Source organism: Dreissena polymorpha, chromosome 3, assembly GCF_020536995.1.
Source record: "Dreissena polymorpha isolate Duluth1 chromosome 3, UMN_Dpol_1.0, whole genome shotgun sequence".
NCBI lineage: Eukaryota > Metazoa > Mollusca > Bivalvia > Myida > Dreissenidae > Dreissena > Dreissena polymorpha.
The window spans coordinates 7519009-7541230 of NC_068357.1; the positions used below are offsets into that span (position 1 = coordinate 7519009).

Here is a 22222-nt window from a genome sequence, read left to right on the forward strand (position 1 = left end):
TAACTTGGAACATGTATAGATGGCAATATGGACACTATGCACGTCATTTCCATTTGTTCCTACGTGGTTGCTATGGCAACCAATAGACTAGAAATACCGCTGAAAATGGTGGTTTTCTGGATCCTGCGATAACTTTAAAAGTTCTTCATATTTTTTCATGAAACTTGAAGCATGGATAGATGGCAATATGGACATTATGCACGTCATTTCATTTTGTTCCTACGTCAAAAAATTCTGGTTGCTATGGCAACAAATATATATTTTTAAAAATCTGACAATGGTGGAGCCAGTAGGGGACATATATTGCTTGGCAATAGTCTTGTTATAATTCCACTATAGTTGATGCAACAAAAATCCTCAACCAAAAGCTGGTGGAGAGTCTAAAAATCCCATATCAAATCCTAGATATGGGCTGTGCTGTGTGAAAAGGGGGTTTAATGCATGTGCGTAAAGTGTTGTCCCAGATACGCCTATGCAGTCCGCACAGGCATATCAGGGATGACACTTTCGGCTTTTCTATATTTTTCGTTTCAAGAAAGTCTCTGCTTAGCAAAAATCTTGTGGAGGCAAAAATTGTTGTTCCTGATTTGCCTGTGCGGATTTCTTAGGCTAATCTGGGACAACACTTTACGCACATGCATTAAACCCCCTTTTCACAGAGCAGGGCCCATATCTATCTTCGTTACTGCAGGACCCTAGTAACAGATGATTACAACTGTACATGAATTGTTTCAGTGGTTCCTGGACCACATGGCCGAGAGTGACTGGTGGCCACAGCAGATCCTCATCAAGTGTCCCAACCAGCTCACCAGACAGGTAGTATTACACTTCCCAACCAGCTCACCAGACAGGTAGTATTACACTTCAGCCTCGCTCTGATAAAATGGGGCTCAATGCAATATGAATCAACTATCATATTAAAGAGTGTCCAATCAATCAAGACATAAAGTCAATAGTCAATCATTTAAACTATGACAAACACGTGTTTCATTACAATAATAGTTCAAATGTAATAATTCAAAGAATATTCATATTAAGCCACATACAAAAGTACAGCAACATATTGAATATTCATACAAACTCGAAACATTTCATTACAAATTCAATTAAAGGCAAACATTGTGACATATTAACTGATAATTAACAAACATAAACATAAATACAGACATACATAAATAATTTGACATCTAACACAAGCTTATACCTTTGTATATTTACAGAAAAATACCAAAATCTTAATCTTTCAAGAGCAATGACTAAACTAAACGATTCTCAATTAAAGTCCATTCACAATGATAAACAAATGTGCATATAACTGAATAATCAATTAAACAACAACATGTCTTAATCATATATTCCATACATATACATTCTGTACAACTAGCTTTTTTTAAATGATTCAAAGATGAAATGATGATAACTAATCAATTACATAAACAAAAGGGTGGGAGGGATATTGGTAATACAATTATTTTCTAGTTAATTTTAAACAACGCTGTGTGTTCGTCTTTTACAAAAACAAGTATGAAACATTCTTAGCGGATCTCGTGCACACCTGAGATACCAAATTGACCAATCAGATAAAGGATGAGTTCAGATCACCATTCCAAAAATAGAATCTCGCACAGCATGAACTTTTGTCATGAAAATTAAATATTTTAATCCTATTAAAATTAGCCAATGCATGTGCGTAAAGTGTCGTCCCAGATTAGCCTTTGCAGTCCGCTCAGGCTGAAAAGGGATGACTCTTTCCACTTTTATGGTATGTTACTTTTAAAGGAAGTTCTTTCTTTTCAAAACCCAGTTAAGGCAGAATGTGTTGTCCTTGATTAGCCTGTGTGGACCGCACAGGCTTATCTGGGACAACATCTTAGACTCATGCATTAAGGCCAGTTTTCTCTGAACAAGGCTCAATACATATTAATTGAAGAGAAATATAAGAAATTTGTAAGTAGATCTTGTTCCTTATATTAATCACTGTGTTTGAAATAATTTTTAGTTCACCTTAACACTAAGTGCCTTTGACATGCTTTTGTGCTTACCAATTGTCTATTGTTTGTAAGATCTTGTAAACGTTGCTGTTATAAGGAATTCTGTTGCACTACAGTATTTTGTCAGCCTTTTGGAATATTCAGTTTATCCCAGCATTTCAAGATGTTAAAATAAAATCAAAATCTTTATATTCCTTCCCACAGTTTATTGTGTCCCAAAAATTTAAAAGCTAGTGTTGGTTTCATGAACCCTCAAATATTTTAACCAATTCAAGATATACTTATATTCAAATTAATTTTGCAATGTTAAATAAACGTTTAGATGACCTAGTGTTCAAATATATTCCCCTTGTATGGCACATGTATTTAAGATGGCAAATAATGCACACACATTGTTGTTATACCCCCACAAACGAAGTTTTGGGGGGTATATAGGAGTGAGCTTGTCGGTCGGTCTGTCAGTCCGTATTAAGTGTCCCCTCTCTAATTCAAGTTGTTATCCCCCGCCATAGGCGGAGGGATATTGTTTTGGCATTTTCTGTCTTTCCGTCCGTCTGTCTTTCCATCCGTCCGTCTTTCTGTCCGTCCGGAGCCATATCTTGGAAGTGCTTTGGCGGATTTCATTGAAACTTAGTATGAGTATATATATGGATAAGAGGATGATGCACCCCAAATGGCATTGTACACCATCTGTTAATAACGGAGTTATGGCCCTTTGTATCTTGAAAAAATGCTTTTTTGAGTGTCAAATAAAACCCTTTTGTGTCCAGAAGCATATTGGCGGGGGATATCAATTCAACGAATTTGCTTGTTTTCATTGGATCTTCACCAAACTTGGTCAGATGTTGTTTCTAGATGATGTCTAGGTCAAGTTTGAATGTGGGTCATGCCGGGTCAAAAACTAGGTCACAGGGTCACTTTGTACGTTTTACACATTCAGCATGGTGTCCGCTCTCTAATTCAAGAAGTTTTCATCCGATCTTCACCACACATGGTCAGAAGTTATATCTAGATGATGTGTAGGTAAAGTACAAACATGGGCCATGCGTTTTAAACATTGAGTATGGTGTCCACTGTTTTTTGTGAAGACAACATGCAAAATATTCTGTGTCAATGCGGCATGTGGGGGTATTCATCACGTCTGTGACAAAGCTCTAGTTTTTAATTGTTTTTGCTTAATCATTCATATTCATTATGCATTGCAATGTGTATTGCAATATGGATTTGCCGTTTTTGCATGATAATTTAATATACTCATTATTGTTGTATGATGGAAGCAGGGTGGTGCTTTGTGAAAAGGGGATTTAATGCATGTGCATTGAGTGTTGTACCAGATAAGCCTGAGCAGTCAGCGCAGGCTAATCAGGGACGACACTTCCAGCTTTGATTATGTTTTTATGCCCTCAGTAGGGTGGCATATAGCAGTTGAACTGTCATCAGTCAGTCTCTTTATCCGTCCGAAAACTTGAATGACCATAACTTTTTCAATAATGAACATAGCAACTTGATATTTGGCATGCACGTGCATCTCATGGAGCTGCACATTTTGAGTGGTGAAAGGTGAAGGTCAAGGTCATCCTTGAAGGTCAAATGTCAAATATATGGCGTCTGTCCGTCCGTCCGAAAACTTTACATTGGCCATGACTTTTTAAATATTGAAGATAGCAACTTGATATTTGGCATGCTTGTGTATCTCATGGAGCTGAACATTTTTAGGGGTGAAGGTCAAGGTCATCCTTTAAGGTCAAATGTCAAATATATGGTTTCTGTCCGTCCGTCCGAAAACTTTAACATTGGTCATAACTTTTTCAATATTGAAGATAGCAACTTGATATTTGGCATGCATGTGTATCTCATGGAGCTGAACATTCTGAGGGGTGAAAGTTGAAGGTCAAGGTCATCCTTAAAGGTCAAATGTCAAATATATGGCGTCTGTCTGTCCGTCTGAAAAGTTTAACATTGGCCATAACTTTTTCATGTTGAAGATAGCAACTTGATATTTGACATGCATGTGCATGTCATGGATCTGCACATTTTGGAAGGTAAAAGGTCAAGGTCATCCTTCAAGGTCAAAAGTCAAATATATGGCATCTGTCTGTCCGTCCGAAAACTTTAACATTCACCATAACTTTTTTATGCCCCCAAAGGGTGGCATATAGTCTATGAACTGTCCGTCATTCCGTCCGTCTGTCTGTTTGTCAGTCAGTCTGTCCGTCCGTCAGTACGTCTGTCCATCCGTCCGAAAACTTTAACATTGGTCATAACTTTTTCAATATTAAAGATAACAACTTTATATTTGGCATGCATGTGTATCTCATGGAGCTGCACATTTTGAGTGGTAATAGGTCAAGGTCATTCTTCAAGGTCAAAGATATGGCTTCAAAACGGCGCAGTAGGGGGCATTGTGCTACTGACAAACACATCTTTTGTTCATTTGAAGGAAGTCTCTTCTTAGCAAAAATCAAGTTTAGGTGGAAAGTGTCATCCCGGAGAATCTGGGACAACACTTTACGCACATGCATTAAACCTCCTTTTCACAGAGCACAGCTTATTAATATACTTGATTTGATATACAGTTGTTAACCATCTGTTTCAGATGTTCCAGAGACTGCTGATTCATGTGATCAACCGGTTGAAACCAGCACACTTAGAGCTTTACCTTCAACCCTTTGAAGAGAAGTAGGACCCAAATACCTTAATTTGGACCATTTTTAGTTATTTTTATGTCCCTGATAGGTTGGCATATAGCAGTCTGCCTGTCTGTCCGTCCATTTTCCAGATTTATTTTCTTTGCCACTTTGAGGTACAGATCTAGTTTGAGTTGTGTTCCTGTCCATTGATTTTTGCTGATGTAATGGGCCTTTGACATATGAATATTCTTTAAATAATACTCTTCGGGAATTTTTTCCAAAATACTTTGATATATTTTCCTGATTTCTGGTATGTGAGTTAACCTGCATGAGTTACATATCAAGTTCAAGTTTTGTTCCAGTCCATTGATATTGGGCAATATTATGGGCTGTGGACTTTCTCTACAATAAGTTTTCTGGTATTTTTATGCCCCCGGTAGGGTAGCATATAGCAGTTGAACTGCCCGTCAGTCAGGATGTCAGTCTGTCCTTCCGTCCGAAAATTTTGATGGTCATAACTTTTTCAATATTTAACATAGCAACTTGATATTTGGCATGCATGTGCATCTCATGGAGCTTCACATTTTGAGTGGTGAAAGGTGAAGGTCAAGGTCATCCTTCAAGGTCAAATGTCTAATATATGGCATCTGTCCGTCCGTCGGAAAACTTTAACATTTGCCATAACTTTTTCACTATTGAAGATAGCAACTTTATATTTGGCATGCATGTGTATCTCCTGGAGCTGAACACTTTGAGTGGTGTAAGGTCAAGGTCATCCTTCAAGGTTAAATGTCAAATATTCCGTCCGTCCGAAAACTTTAACATTGGCCATAACTTTTTCACTATTGAAGATAGCAACTTTATATTTAACATGCATGTGTATCTCATGGAGCTGCACATTTTGAGTGGTGAAAGGTCAAGGTCATCCTTCAAGGTCAAAGCTCAAATATATGGCTTCAAAGCGGCGTAATTGGGGGCATTGTGTTTCTGACAAACACATCTCTTGTTTGCTAAATGCTAGCAGATTTTTACCTGATTTGTGTTTGTTTGTCTATCTTCATGATTTACAGATCCAAGTTGGAGTTTTATTCCACTCCATAGGATTTTTAGGATGTTACGGGCCTTGGACTTCAGAATATTTTCTTTAAATATTACTTTTCCAGATTTTTTTCCAAAACGCTTTCAGATACTGACCTTATTTTTAGTGTGTGAATCTACGTTCGTGACTTTCATATGAAGGTTGAGTTTTGTTTACGTATGTGGACTTTTTAGACAAAAGCTGAAAGAGGGGGCATCGGTGCACTATGGACACATATGTTTTTGCTAGATACAATTTGCCATAATATGTTATGCTTAATGCTACCGTAGTATCCAGAATTGCAATTACGCAGGTCAATTATTCAAGAGTTTAAATTGGCTGGGTGAAAATATCATGGGCTTATATACAGAACAAATAAGGTTTTGTATGTTCAATAAAAAGTAATATCATCAGATGCTGAAAAGCTTGTTGAACCTTGTTTCAGTGAAGATGGGGAGATAGACAGGTCACAACTGGGCACAAAATCCTGTGTGACAAGATTCATCAAGAAAATGCTCTCTATTGTAAGTTAAGATTCAGTGTTTTATTTTTAAATTCTTATAGCTTTACACTACTCAAAAGCCAAATAGCAATTCAGTTCATTTAAAACATAATACTTTTTTCGTTTGAATTAGTTGTCATCTAAGTGTTTCAGGACCAAAAAAAGATCTTAGTTCATATATTTAAAAAATTATAACTGAATCGAAATATCTAAGAAAAATCAAACAAAAATTACACAAATTTCTTCCTTTGACACCTAAGCAGCTTAGTAACCTCACGCCACATTGGATATCATAACAAAGACCTGTATAACAAAGAACTGTCAGCATTTTGATACGCCAACAATTGTTTTCAAAAGTATTTACAGTTTAGATGTAACATGTTTACCCTTTCCCGCTTAAAAGCAAATTAAAAACGTCTTTATGCAACCAGCACAAAACCAGAACAGCCCATGAGTAACTTGCTGTTCATGTTTAATGCTGTGAGCTGCCAGAACAGCCTATGAGTAACTTGCTGTTCATGTTTAATGCTGTGAGCTGCTCATCAGCATTTTAAGGGTGGAAATAAAGCCTTTAAAAAATCAACTTATTGTCCCCTACCGGTTTCACCGGAGGTGACTTATGGTTTGCACTCCGTCTGTCGGTCAGTCAGTCAGTCTGTCTGTCACACTTTTCTGGATCCTGCGATAACTTAAAAAGTTCTTAATATTTTTTAATGGAACTTGCAACATGGATAGATGGCAATATGGACATTATGCATGTCATTTCATTTTGTTCCTACGTCAAAAATTGTGGTTGCTATGGCAACCAAAAGAAAAACATCTGAAAATGGTGAAATTTCTGACAATGTTGGAGCCGGTAGGGGACCATATTGCTTGACAATAGCCTTGTTTAGAAAGGTCTGTAATTGTCCCCTACCGGTTTCACCAGAGGGGACTTATGGTTTGCACGTCATTTCATTTTGTTCCTACGTACAAAATTCTGGTTGCTATGGCAACAGATAAATAAAAAAATATTTCTGACAATGGTGGAGCTGGTAGGGGACATATAAAGTCTTGTTTAATTTGTTTTTCTAAGGAACTACAAACACATCAAACTGCACATTAGCCTTGTTCTGTGAACAGTTAGTTGAATGCTCATGAGTAAAGTGGCATCCCAGATTAGCCTGTGCTGTTCACAGTGACAGTACTTTCAGCTTTCATGTTGTTTTTTTGTTTCAAAGTAGTGTCCTCTTAGCAAAAATCAAGTTTAACCCTTTCAGTGCGGGAACCGAATTTTGAAGGTCTTTGCAAACAGTTTGGATCCAGATGAGACGCCATAGAACATGGTGTCACATCAGGATCCAAACTGTTTGCTATTCTGATAATATTCTTTGAAAAAAATCGAAGAAAATGCTAATTTTAGAAATTCAGCAGACAACATTTTAGCAGACGACAAATTTTCCAGCATGCAAAGGGTTAAGCAGAAAATGTTGTCTCTGATAAACTGCTGCTGACTGCACAGAAAAATCTGGGACGGCACTTTATGCATATGCATGAAAACCCCTTTTCACAGAGCAAGGCTCATATATGTGTCTTGTTCTGAGAAAACTGGGCATAATGCATGTGCGTAAAGTGTCGTCCCTGCAGTCCGCACAGGCTAATCAGGGACGACACTCTCCGCTTAAACTAGATTTTCGGTAAAAAGGGACTTCCTTTAAACGGAAAATACCATTTAAGCGGAAAGTGTTTTCCCTGATTAGCCTGTGCTGGGACAACACTTTACGCACATGCATTATGACCAGCTTTCACAGAACAAGACACATATAAACGGTAAATGGTTAAGCCGATATTTCCAGCTGGAGCATGGAGTGCGGCCCCACAGCAAGTATCTCATGGAGTACTTTGCCTTCCTGTATGACTTTGCCAAGATGGGCGACACTGAATGCATGTTCCTCATACATACGGGCTCTATAAGCACCATGGTGAACTTCTACATGGGCCAGAAGGCACAGGAAAACTATGTGAGTTATCAAGGGATAAATAACTTGTCATAGGAAATATTTCTGATTATCATAACTTACAAGCCCACTAAAGTGAAATAGTAAAACAATATTTGATCTATGTTTAAATTAGGACAAAAAGCCCATGTAAAATTTGGAAGTGGCATTGGCAATAGAATTTGTAATTAAAACTTTTACGACAATCTAGATAAAGTATCTGTGCAGTGTTATGAGTGTCTAAGGATATGAAACATCTGTCTGATTTTATTAAACAATGTCCTTTTAATACACAATAAAGGTAAATTTTATGTGATATGGAATAGCTTAAAGTTTTGTAATAATTTGGTGAAATTTGCGTAAACAAAAGAAACGTATTTATATGAATTTTGTAAGATAATTACAAAAATCCCGAGACAAAAACATTTCATAGGTTAATAACCTTGGTGGTCAGTAATATAATAAAATTCTGCTTTATGATGTTTTCAGTGAGATTTGTTTGTTTCTATATCAATATAATCAAAGTCAGAACAAATTCAAATAAAAAAAATTGCTGTACATTGGTTTAGATTTGCTATTTTCGATATCAGTAAAATTAAAAACACTCGGCAACAGCATTGTAAAATATTTTCAGCTAAACTCCTCCTAGGTGGAGATCCTGTCAGATGATGAATACACAATCATCATAATGTTAATGTAATGTGGAATAGATTTAAAGTTTATTATTTATTTTGTGAAAGTTGAATAAAAAATGAAAAATGATTAACATGTGTATGGATATTTTATTAGATGAAAAATTTCAAGCTTACCTCCCCCTAGGTTGAGATCCTGTCAGATGATGAAGAAGAGGAGGAGGTGATAGCCATCCCTGATGATGGCTACAAGCCCCTGTCCCTGGAGAAGATGATAGCTCTCATATCCCTCCTAGTGGAGAAGTCACGCGGCGAGGACAACCAGCTCCAGATCTCTGACAGGGACTATAATGCCATCATTGGTGGAGCCAAGGTGTGTGTGGGCTTGGCTGTGGGAAAACAGGGCTTAAGGCATGAGCGTGAAGTGTGTGTGGGCTTGGCTGTGGGAAAACAGGGCTTAAGGCATGAGCGTGAAGTGAATATGGTTGATTGTCCCCTACCGGTTTCACCGGAGGGGACTTATGGTTTGCGCTATGTGCGTCTGTCTGTGAGTCTGTCTGTCTGTCTGTCTGTCTGTCTGTCTGTCTGTCTGTCTGTCTGTCTGTCTGTCTGTCTGTCTGTCTGTCTGTCTGTCTGTCTGTCTGTCTGTCTGTCTGTCTGTCTGTCTGTCTGTCTCTCTGTCTCTCTGTCTGTCTCTCTGTCTGTCTCAATTTTCTGGATCCTGCGATAACTTTTAAAGTTCTTCATATGTTTTCATGAAACTTGAAACATGATCAGATGGCAATATGGAGATTATGCATGTCTTTTCATTTTATTCCTACTTCAAGAATTCTGATTGCTATGACAACAAACTAAAAAAAATCTGACAATGGTGGAGCCCGTAGGGGACATATATATTTTTTGGCAATAGTCTAGTTATATTTAAAAATGAAAATGGATTGTTATGTGTTATCAGGTCAGAAGCACATTAACTTGTGAGTGTTTTCAATGATTTCCATGTTTATTCTGTCTGGTAAGAAACAAGAAGATTTTGTGTTTTTGCACATGCCTGTGTCTGTTTTCAGGGATTCCCGTTTTTGTTCAGTCAGGTCAGAGACAACATTAACTTGCGGCAAACATGTAATCTCATCTTCAGCCTCTGTCGATGGAATGACAATCTTGCTAATGCTGTAAGTATGCAAACAGGTCTACAGGTCATTTTATAACAAGCAATGTGCACGGTCAATCTTGATATAAACACTCTTGTTTATATGTGGGCTTGTATGCATGTAAAATTATATCTGAATTTAATTATTGCTTATGACAATTACATAGGGGATACTGCAAAGATATTTGAAATATTAGAGCATAGTGAAGCGTCACAACATTACAATATGTTTTATAAAAGTTTCATGATAATTCAAAATTGAATAAAGATCTGTAGCAATTGATTCACTTTCTCTTTCAGATTGTAAATATGATCTTTGGTGCAATTAAGAAGCTTAATCAAGAGGTGAGAATTTATTCAGTGATTTTGTAAGTCATAATTGACAGAAATGCTTTAGAATTATGTAATTAATTTACAAATATTTATATTAGTTATATTTCCTCATATGTTACACTTAACTGAAATCAATGTTTCTATCTGTCATATATTGATGTTTCCATCATTTGATTTGCTCTTTTTGCCATCGTTTTAATATTAAATAATAATAAATATGATAACTCCACTCTCTTTTGCTATATTTCCATGTAATCTCAGTTGTTGAGACGATTGTTGGCAAAGTTTTGTTATGTATAATAAAATTAAACTCCCCTCTGATGTATATTTTCAGCAATCCCAACCATTCTTCAAACTGATGTCCCTGCTGGTAGAGTTTGTTGGAGGACCCCCCGGCATGCCTCCATTCACACAGCTCCTCCTGCAGAGATTCTGGGAGGTACCAACAATTTCTTCCCACTTGATATGCAGCTATTGAAGTTGAATTTATGTGCAATGTCAGTCAAAATGATACTAATGCATGCTACATGTGGCCAGCATAGTTCCAAACCAGCCTGCACATTCGTGCAGTCTGGCATGGAGCCACAGTGTCTGCTAATTAGACTAGAAAAGTGTATGTTCTTAAAGAGGAAAGGATAGCTTGTGACCAACCTGTGCTAATGCTGATAGCATGTGGCATGAGACCCTTTTTGCTGGACGTTGCTCATATGATGCTGGCACCGTGTGAATTAACAGAGTTCTTCCCAAAATTAAATGTCAAATGTGGATGTTTTGTGATTGGTTAAGAATGTCCCTGACACGCTCAGGTAAATATTAGCCATGTGAGCTCATTGCCAGGTGTTTTTTTTGCAAATTTAGACACTTAAATTTGGTGCCAATTTATCTAAAATTTGTTTTATTTATGATGCACTTTGCTGTATATCTAATGCAATTTATTAACATTCTTGTGATCAAAGGAATAATAACAAAGAAAAGGAGAAAAATTTATCCCTCTGCTCTCTACCACTTGCCATTGATAGTATCATAATCTGGGCCTTGTTCTGGGTAGACTAATTAATGAATTAATTAATGAATGTGCGTCCCAGATTAGCCAGCAAAGTATTCACAGGCTTATAAGAAAATTCAGAAAAAGCAAAAAGTGGCGTCCCTGATGAGTCTGTGTATTTTCTTCTTGCAGCTGGCAGTATGTAACCCAGTGGCGTGCCTGGAGTGGATGGCCAACCAGGTGATCCGTAACAAAATCGCCAACAACTATATGCTCACACAGATGGAGACCTGGGTAGAGCACTATCTTCTCAAACATAACAACTCTCGCGTGAGGAACTGTGAGTACAATTCAGACTGTGTTCTTCAATAAAGAATACTTTTCTGATGAACTTGGATCAAAACTTTAAATTGGACAGTGATTAATGATAATGTTTTTTATGCCCCTGGATCAAATGATTGGGGGTTTATTGCTTTTGGCCTGTCTGCCTTTCATTGTGAGTGTCTGTCACCAAACTTTAACCTTGGTCATAACTTTTGCAATATTAAAGATAGCAATTTGATATTTGGCATGCATGTGTATCTCATGGAGCTGCACATTTTGAGTAAAAAGGTCAATGTCATCCTTCAAGATCAAAGATCAGATATATGGCTTCAAAGCAGCGCAGTAGGGGGCATTGTGTTTCACACACACAGCTCTTGTTTAAGTATAGAATAAAATTGTTTGTCATTGTGTTTACTGATATAACTCATGATATAAAATTGATTCTTTAATGATTTGAAGAAGTTGAACAAAGTTGTGATTTTGTTTTGGTTTGTTGATCAATAAATGGCATTGTGAAGAATTTTGGAAACAAGTATTCCCAATGTTATGTTGTGCTTGCATGTTGTTGTTTTTCAAAGTGGTTCTCTTATAAACATAAATGCTCTATATATGTTGTAATGCTCTGTATACGTTGAAATGCATCCTATGCTCCTTGCTCTGGGACAATGTTGCCTTTATGCATGTGCATAAACACTTTCTGTATAGACTGGATATTGGATAACAAGTTACTTCCTTTAAAAGAAAAATTCCATAAAAGCGGAAAGTGTTGTCCCTAATTATCCTGTGCATTAAGCCCTGTTTTCCCTTGCTCATTCCACAGCTGCTGGGGGTCTGCTGATATCCCTGGTTCCCAGCAACCCATTCAGACAACTGTTCAGGACTTCACGAAGTGTGCTTAGTCCTCAAAGGGAACTCACAGTAAGTAAACTCTTTAATGCTTTTCTTAGTTGAAAATTGTGAATTTAAACAATTATTTTGGTAAACATAACACTGATTATAATCTAATTCTTAAATCTTATTTGCTTAAGATAAAAATTGTCATGACCTTCTAATGGTTTCGAACAAAACTATGTGACTGAAGATGAAATGTTTAATTGTGTGCATGTGTTTCCCTTACTTGTGATATTCCCAGTTATTTAAGTGTTCAGATGACATGCAAAATGAATGTTGTATTGAATGTGAAGTGTGTGACTTGAGTTTTGAAGCAGATAAAGTGCATGCACACTAAAGGGTTGTAACCATTCCTGTCTTGGATAAACTCGCAACAAACACTGTGTGTAGTGGCTACTGGGCCTGCTTACGGTGTTGTTAGACCAACAAACTATAAATACTTGTGGGGTGTGATTCCAAGGCTTGCCTCATGACTTACTTTGGATTTGGCCATGAAATTCTTTTCACAGCCATTCTTCCCTACCTCTGATATAGAGTACCCCAGTTGTCAATGTAAGGCATAGGTATGTTTACATAGAACTGTTATCACATAAGGAGATAACCCAAGAAAAATTTGAGCAGGTTAATTGACCAGTTTGATTGATATACTAATGAATAAAGAAAAAAGTCCCAATTGGCAAGCAAACAGACTGTGCATAGTTGATTAGTCCTAGACACATTGCCTATCACATTTTCAAGGCGGATGTAGACTAAATTTGGCTACAGCAATTCAATAAAATATTTCCTTTTTCAAGGAATTCAGGGTTTATTGCATATGTGTAAAGTATTGTCCCAGTTGTCACAGGCTTATCAGGGACAACACCTTCCGCCTAGACTGGACTTTATTGTCGAAGATACTTATTTTAAACAAACAAATATCATTAAAGCATATAGTTTCCTACCTGAATAGCCTGTTGACTGCACAGGCTAATCAGGGACAAAAATTGTAAGACATGCATTAAGCATCCCAGAACATGGATTATATATATGCTGATGTAGCCTGCATTTGGCTACAGCTATATTATTAAACAAGCCCTGATTTGTTCTATCTCCTCCACTGCAGATGTCCAGTGAGGCCCAGATAGTGCTGCACCAGGTGTTTGAGCACCTGCTGTCCCTGTTACCGCGGTGCCGTCACTATGTCGACCCCCAGACACATGGCACCACCAAACTCATCTGTTACTTCACCGTCATGCAGTACTGTCTAGTCTCCAAGCAAGAAAAACTCATGGTTGGTTTTTGTTGTTTTTATATTAAATTAGGATTGAAAGCTTGTTGAGAATGAAGTGTGGGACTGAATTATCTGTTTATCTTTCTTAGAAAAAGAAACGTTTTTAACAAATGAAAAAAATATGTGTAACCTTAACCCTTGATTTATCTTTACACCGTATATTTATTCAGTGCTTAATGTATGAGTCAATTAATTAATGTTCAATTGCTTGCAAGTGTTAACAATTTAGCATTGTCAAACAATCATATTTATCATTGCAATTTTCAGTACCCCAATGGATTTAATTCTATGAGTATGCACTCTAGCAGTAAATTTAATGGATACATAAAATAATTTAAGTAAAACATTAATCCATTAGCAATATTTTATAAAATTAGTTTTTTAATGTTGCTTTATGAACCTTTCAACATCTTGTAATTATGAATCATATCTTAAATAACATTTATGCTGCTGCACTCATTATTTATATTTTGTTTTTTCTTTCAGTTTTCTTCACACTTCAATGATCTCTTTAGCCTCTTTCAACCAAAGCTGTCAGAGCCTCAAATCTCAATGCACCATAACAAACAGGTACAGAAGTGATTCATATCCTACGACATATTGACATAATTCTTACTGTTTTAGTAATCAAAATTTGGACTTATTGATTGTCTTAACGTCGTTAACATCGGGCTTGAGAGGAACTTTCATATATGTATCAAAGTTTCAGTTGAGTACAGAAATGTCTGCTTTACAATTCTGTTTCAGATTTTTTTTCTTTAATTTAAAATTAACTTAACCCACAAAATAATATATTCGTAATACATTAAATGGATTTCTATTTGAAAATGTTTTCCATATAAGCTGCAATATTGCTGGCTCTAATTCTTCCAATAAAAATGTTCATTTCATTTTGATCTTTGTTAATGTTTTTTTTTAAAGTAAATAAGGACCCAAGTTCATTGTGTTTCTGTTTGCAGGCTCTGCTCCTGTTCTGGTACCAGGCCTGCCTGGACTGCAGTGAGAATGTGAAACTCATCATCAACAACCCCAATGTGTGCAAGCATATACCCTTCACATATATATTGTAAGTATCGAAGGAACAAGTCATTAAAGGTCACACTTTGAGGTTGAAGGTCAACTTTGGCCATAAAACAGCTTGACAATTCCATTATTGGTCATACATTTGCCATATATTGGTTTTAAAATAACTTGTTGAATGTGGGTGTAATTGTGCTCTGTGGACATAATTATGTATTCTTTCTTTTGTCACTCACATGCAATCAAGTGGTCATGAAATTACATAGCTGTATACTAGTAATTGAAATACAAAAAATAATTAAAAAGCCATGGATATGTAGTTTAACTGCAAATATATCTACTTGTCTTCAGGTACAAAGAATTTGTTAAATAAATTCTGTGTCTCCTTTTTGAATGCATTTGCTTCATATATCAACATTGTAATAATTATAGCTTATAATTCCTATAAATTATGGGATTCATGAAATATATGAGCGTTTCTCTGGAGAAATGTGACTTAATACAAGTGTGTAAAATGTCTTCCCAGATAAGCCGTCTTATTGTTTTGGTATTTTTCGTGTAAAGAAAGTTTCTTCTAAGCAAAAATCTGGTTTAGATATAAAGTGTTGTTCCTGGTTAGCCTTGCAAACTGCACAGGCTAATCTGAGACGACACTTTACACACATGCATTAAGCCCTGTTTTCTCAGAGCGAGGCTGTTGATGATTTTGCATGAGGGCTTTAACCCTTTTCATGCTGGGAAATTTGTCGTCTGCTAAAATGTTGTCTGCTGAAGTTCTAAAATAAGCATTTTTTTCGAATTATTTTCAAAGAATATTATCAGAATAGCAAACAGTTTGGATCCTGATGAGACGTGACGTTCTATGGCGTCTCATCTGGATCCAAACTGTTTGCAAAGGCCATCAAAATTCGGTTCCAGCACTGAAAGAGTTAAGTTGTGTTTGAAATAATTCAACTCTGGTGAAATGACATTAACGTAGTAAAATTAATTTTATTATTTCTGCTTTAATTTGCCTGAGACATTCAACTGGTTTCTATCTGTATAAGAAAAATAAGTTACCCTCTATCTGTATTTAAAGCCAGGTATAATGCATATGCATAAAGTTTCATCCAACCAAATTAGCTTGTGCTGTCTGCACAGGCTTATGTGGGGTTCCGCTTTATGCGCATTAAACCCCCTTTCCCAAAGAGCGTCTTATATAGAATTTACTTTGTGTCCACAGAGCGGATCATGAGGACCAGGATGTGATGATGTTCAATCGTATCACGCTTCCAGCCTACTACGGCCTTCTGCGACTGTGCTGTCAGCAGTCAAGGGCCTTCACACGCCAGCTTGGCCAGCATCAGAACATTGTGTGGGCCTTCAAGAACATCACCCCGTATCCTGGACAGTACCCTGGGGTGGGTAGAATGTTGAAATAGTAGGATGTGTATATTCTGAGCTGTTGGTGGTCTTCTACAGAGAAATGTTATTATCATGCCCCTGCTTTTCATGGTGACCATGGGCCAAAAGCAAAGGAATTTAAAAGATCTCATTATTTGAAATAGCAAGATTTAGATATTCATAGTAGAATGTGACAGAAAATTCCAAATTCCAAAAATGTCCCGAAACTTAAATGCTATGTCTCTCCCTTTACTGCCAGAAGCTCAAGATATGTGTGTAAGTGTAAATATTGTTTTACCATTCAATTCAGGGGTTGAGGTGCTGTTAATGCATGTGTGTTAATCATCATTCCCAGATTGGCCTGTGCAGTTGGCACAGGCTAATCAGGGGACAACACTCCGCTTAAACTGGATTTTCATTACGAAGAGACTGCATTTCAACACAACATTTAAAAAAACGTACCGTAAAAGTGTCGTCCCTGATTAGCCTGTGCAGACTGCACAGGCTAATCTGGGTTGACACTTTACGCACATGCATTAAGCCCAGTTTTACCATGCACTGCAGGCAGTAGAGGAGCTGTTCAAGATGATGCGTCTCATGGTGACGCACTACCACGACAGCAGTGAGGACGATCTCAAGGCCATACATGCCTTCCGCCGCAGCACCATACAGCTTTACCTGCAGAACCTGGATGCACGTAGTGGCTGGCAGACACTCATCTGGTATGCTTACCAGGACCAGTTAGATACTCTTGAATCCCTTGAATTTGCTGGGTTCAAATTTTGTGACATTTTTAATGCAAGCATATTTGTGCGATTTTTGTTTTGTGCTATTTAATTTTTTGTTAAATAGGGTTTGTCCCAACATAATATGCACTGATCGATGGATGTTATGCCTGATCTAGTGAAGTGTCCATGGAATGCACCATTATGGCAGCTTATTGTATTTACAAAGTGCACTGGCTAGGCCCTTAATTCGCAGCGGTCCACATTACTGATTTTGGATCATAGAGGACTAATAAAAAGACATAAAACCGCATATAGTTTGTATCACATTGTTTCAAACTGACTTCTTTTTAATTATTTGTCCCCTGCCGGTGTAACTAAGGGGATATTTGTTAACCCAATCTGTTTCCTTGAGTAAGTCCAAATCTAAATCCTGTAATAAAATTGTAGTTGAATAGGTTACAAAATTAATTAAAAGCTAAAATCAGGATCTTGCAATAACTCAAAAAGTGTTTGATATAGGTTGATGCAATGTATATGGATTGAGGGCTGTTATGGCAATATGCATGTTATTTTATTTCAGGTATTTGGGATTTATAAAATAAAAAATACGTAATTTAATTACCACTTAAAGTTTCTATATCAAACTGTTTCATTATGAATTACATTTTGTGCTGAAAAATACATCTTTCATAAAATCATTGAAAAAAGAATAACGTTGAACATTTTTTTTTTTATGAAATGCAAATTTTGAATAAACATCATATCTAATGTTCTCAAGAAGCATGAATAGTTATTCCATCACTAAAATGAGTGTGTTCTTGGTGCATTCAGTGCCTTGAAAATTTTGGTGGAGACAGAAAGCGACCATCTGATTGTCCTCTATACAAAGGGTCTCCAGAAACTGGGAGAGGTAAGTCCACATACTGGCCATGAATTTAACCCTTTACCCCATAAGAAGCAAAGTGAAAAGGGCTATGTGCAAACAGCATAAAACCAAAACAGCCTGCGAGTAACTTGCAGTCTGTTCAGATTTTATGCTGTTTGCTGCTCATCAGTAACGGTTGGAAATAAAGCCTTTTAAATATGAATCTAGTTTCAAAGGTCTTTAATTAAATTTAATTTTCTAAGGGACTACAAATGCCTAAAAATACGTTTCTAAGTGGTAAAGTGTTAACATAAATGGTATATCATAAAAATATCAGTTGTCACTCTGTTATGTTTAACAAACAAAACGCATGGCCTTGACAGCCATAAAGATGTATTATTGACCCATATTTGTTTAAGAACCAATAATGCATAGCTTTGTTACTATGATGAATGTATCACATCATTAATAGATGGGTAACTCGATTATTCGATGTATTAAGTGTTATATGACTGTCCCTTCCTAACTGTGTGACATTGCACAGGATGTTCCTGAGCTATACCATTACATGAATCACAATGTTTACATTCCACTCAGGCGTTTGTGACCCTTCACGTGATGTACCACGAGGCCACGGCCTGTCATGTGACTGGGGACATTGTTGACCTGCTGGCGATACTCCTGTCGGTGATGAAGAATGCCAGGTGCTATGTGGAACAGAAGAAAGGTTTGTGCAGTGCTGGGTGTTAAAAGTGGTACACTCTATTGTTTGAAGTGTTAAAAGTGTTCAAAAAAAAAAGTTCAAGAAGTAATACATCAATTTTATTGATGATTTATTCATCAATGTAATTGATCAGAATAATAATTATAAAAAAACGTCTTTCCTGAGCCTATTTAATTTATAAACATCAATATTCTACACTATATTGATATTTGATACATTATGTTTTCTTAATTGTTGATTGATGTGATGAAATAGAAAAAAAGTTGTAAACTGTAGTTAGACTTCATTAAAATACACAGCCCCTCTGTTGATTGATGTGATTTTCTAGAACTATCTGCAATCTCTAACCAGACTTTATTTGCACACTTTCTTTAGCCCCCCAGATGAGTGATGTAAAGACCTGCATCCACAGCTGGGAGGAGAAGGGCACAGTCATCAAGAAGCTGGTCACCCTGCTCAACTCCTACACACCCCCAGAGATCAGGAGAATGTCAATAGGTAGGGGAACCAGAGAATGTCTATAAGTAGGGGAACCAGAGAATGTCAATAGGTAGTGGAACCAGAGAATGTCCATAGGTAGGGGAACCAGAGAATGATTATACCTAGGGAAACCAAATAACGTCCATAAGTAGGGGAAACCAAAAATGTCCATAAGTAGGGGAACCAGAGAATGTCAATAGGTAGTGGAACCAGAGAATGTCCATAGGTATGGGAACCAGAGAATGTTTATACCTAGGGAAACCAAATAATGTCCATAGGTAGGGGAAACAAAGAATGTCTATAAGTAGGGGAACCAGAGAATGTCAATAGGTAGTGGAACCATAGAATGTCCATAGGTAGGGGTACCAGAGAAAGTCAATAGGTAGGGAAACCAGAGAATAACCATAGGTAGGGGAACCAGCGAATGTCAATAGGTAGTGGAACCAGGGCTGTGGGGAGGTGTATTTTAATATGTTAATTTTGTGTTACCAGAACAGAATTTTACTGCACATACACTTCAGTTTCTTATTTTGACAAAATTATAATACACAATACATGAATATAGTAAGTGGATTCTGCAAAAATATTATAATCTAGTAATGGATGAACTTCACAGATTTTTCAACAAAAGTTGTTTTGTATTACATCTTAACAGTGTATCTAGATAAATATGGAACCTTTTAGTATGTCATAGTAACCAATAAGATACAACAATTCTTATAATTTTGAAAGTGTACAAAATGTTACACTTTGAATCCCAGCTACATATTATTTAAGTACCGGTAGCAACTGCACAATTTCAGATTGGGGTGTGATTGCCCTTGTGGGCAGACGGAGGGTGTCAAACCCATGTCTGCTCAATCACTGGGAAGGAATTAAGATCTTTATTGGTATCTCATACCAGGGTCTGGGTTGGGAATATCTGTGGGGTTGGTGAAGTCAAGTAAAATACTCTAATAGATATTTTTCTACACATCATTAACTCCAAAAAGTTCTTCAATGAAACCATACATGCCAGAAATTTTCAGGTCCAAATCGGGACATTCCATGAAAAATGTCGAGACGTGACAAAAAAGCAGGACACCTACAACGATCAATAATGCCACCTTTACTGTAGTCAGGAATTAGTATATTACTTACAAAACCGCATAATTTCTGGCAAATATTGGCGATAAATGTGTGTACATTTCAAGGATTTAGCATGGTGTCCGCTCTCTAATTGAAGTAGTTTTTATCTGATCTTTACCAAACTTGGTCAGAAGTTGTATCAAAACAATGTCTAGGTCAAGTTCGAATATGGGACATGCCGGGTCAAAAACTAAATCACGGGTCACTTAGTGCATTTCAAGGATTTAGCATGGTGTGTGCTCTCTAGTTTATGTGGCTTTCTGATTTATTTTGATATTCTAAGACATTTTTATGCCCCCGAAGGAGGGCATATAGTGATCGGACTCTCGTCTGTCCGTCACACTTTGCGTTTAGATTTCGAAAAATGCTCATAACTTCTATGTTCCTTTCAGATAGCAATTTCATATTTGGCATGCATGTTTATATGGACAAGGCCTTCCCAAACGCTTACAAATTTTGAACCCATGTGACCTTGACCTTGAACTTAGGGTCAGCGTTTAGGTTTCGAAATCTGCGTTTAGGTTTCGAAAATAGCTCATAACTTCTACCAAGCGTTTATAGGGGGCATAAGTCATCCTATGGTGACAGCTCTTGTTTGAAAATCAGTCAAAAACTTAAGTAAATTTATATCGAACTTCAATGTGTATCGTTTAGTGCTCAATTTCTTTGATATACAAAACTGGTGTTTTGACATGTTTTTTAGCCTCCGCTGGTATAATACACAGAATACTGCGTAATACAATCTTTGGACTTGATTTGGGCCATGAAATACAAATGCAGTTGGCTTTGAATTCACTATGATGCATCTATCGCTAGCAATTAGAGACCCCTATCATAAAAACACCATGGTGTGAATGCCCGATAAAATCAATAATTTGCCGATAGAGCACTGATAAGGTGTCAAAAAAACACACTGGATCACTCGACTAGTAGATATGGTTTGTTAATTAGGGGCAATACAGGGATAAGCGATGGTAATTTAAGCCAGACATCGCTTGAATAGCAAATTCTATTGTGACCTGATAGAACATTATGTCGTTTTGTATGAATGTCGGGACAAATTGTGCCACATCTGGACACCGGGACAAACACCCCCAAAACAGGACTGTCCCGCCAAGATCGGGACGTCTGGCATGTATGAATGAAACTTAGGACATACTCAGAAAGTAGATTTTTAGCTCATCTATTTTTTGAAAAAAAATTATGAGCTATTGTCATCACCTTGGCGTCGGCGTCAGGTTAAGTTTTGCGTTTAGGTTCACTTTTCTCAGAAAGTATCAATGCTATTGCATTCAAACTTGGTACACTTACTAACTATCATGAGGGGACTGGGCAGGCAAAGTTAGATAAATCTGGTGTGCATTTTGACAGAATTATGTGCCCTTTTTATACTTAGAAAATTGAAAATTTTGGTTAAGTTTTGCGTTTAGGTCCACTTTTCTCAGAAAGTATCAATGCTATTGCATTCAAACTTGGTACACTTACTTACTATCATGAGGGGACTGGGCAGGCAAAGTTAGATAACTCTGGCGTGCATTTTGACAGAATTATGTGCCCTTTTTATACTTAAAAAATAGAAAATTTTGGTTAAGTTTTGTGTTTAGGTCAATTTTATTCCTGAAGTATCAAAGCTATTGCTTTCATACTTGCAACACTTACTAACTATTGTAAGGGGACTGTGCAGGCAAAGTAATGTAACTCTGACTGGCATTTTGACAGAATTATGTGCCCTTTTTATACATAGAAAATTGAAAATTTGGTAAAGTTTTGTGTTTAGGTCCACTTTATTCCTACAGTATCAAAGCTATTGCTTTCATACTTGCAACACTTATTAACTATCATAAGGGGACTGTGCAGGCAAAGTTATGTAACTCTGACTGGCATTTCGATGGAATTATGGGCCCTTTATACTTAGAAAATTGAAAATTTGGTTAAGTTTTGTGTTTTGGTCCACTTTACCCCTAAAGTATCATAGATATTGCTTTCATACACTCGCAAACTATCATAAGGGTACAGTAAAAGGACAAGTTGCATAATTCTGGTTGTCATTTTTACGGAATTATGGCACTTTTTTTACTTAGTAACTTTGAATATATGGTTAAATTTTGTGTTTTGATCCACTTGACTTCTTAAGT

General features: G+C 36.9%; 1 protein-coding gene across 4 annotated transcripts in view; it reads left to right on the top strand.

Annotated features, from left to right (window-relative positions):
* Window positions 1–22222, top strand: part of LOC127872860 (ubiquitin carboxyl-terminal hydrolase 34-like) — a 130260-nt gene that overhangs the window by 88182 nt on the left and 19856 nt on the right. For all 4 annotated transcript variants that reach the window (XM_052416301.1, XM_052416302.1, XM_052416303.1 and 1 more), the window contains 18 exons: window positions 736–816; window positions 4588–4670; window positions 6145–6223; window positions 8037–8201; window positions 8997–9182; window positions 9874–9978; window positions 10257–10301; window positions 10624–10728; window positions 11467–11614; window positions 12419–12516; window positions 13592–13759; window positions 14246–14329; window positions 14719–14825; window positions 16002–16179; window positions 16727–16884; window positions 17722–17800; window positions 18353–18482; window positions 18855–18977. In XM_052416301.1, the coding sequence (XP_052272261.1) occupies window positions 736–816; window positions 4588–4670; window positions 6145–6223; window positions 8037–8201; window positions 8997–9182; window positions 9874–9978; window positions 10257–10301; window positions 10624–10728; window positions 11467–11614; window positions 12419–12516; window positions 13592–13759; window positions 14246–14329; window positions 14719–14825; window positions 16002–16179; window positions 16727–16884; window positions 17722–17800; window positions 18353–18482; window positions 18855–18977 (2122 nt within the window). The remainder of the gene's footprint in view (window positions 1–735; window positions 817–4587; window positions 4671–6144; window positions 6224–8036; window positions 8202–8996; window positions 9183–9873; window positions 9979–10256; window positions 10302–10623; window positions 10729–11466; window positions 11615–12418; window positions 12517–13591; window positions 13760–14245; window positions 14330–14718; window positions 14826–16001; window positions 16180–16726; window positions 16885–17721; window positions 17801–18352; window positions 18483–18854; window positions 18978–22222) is intronic.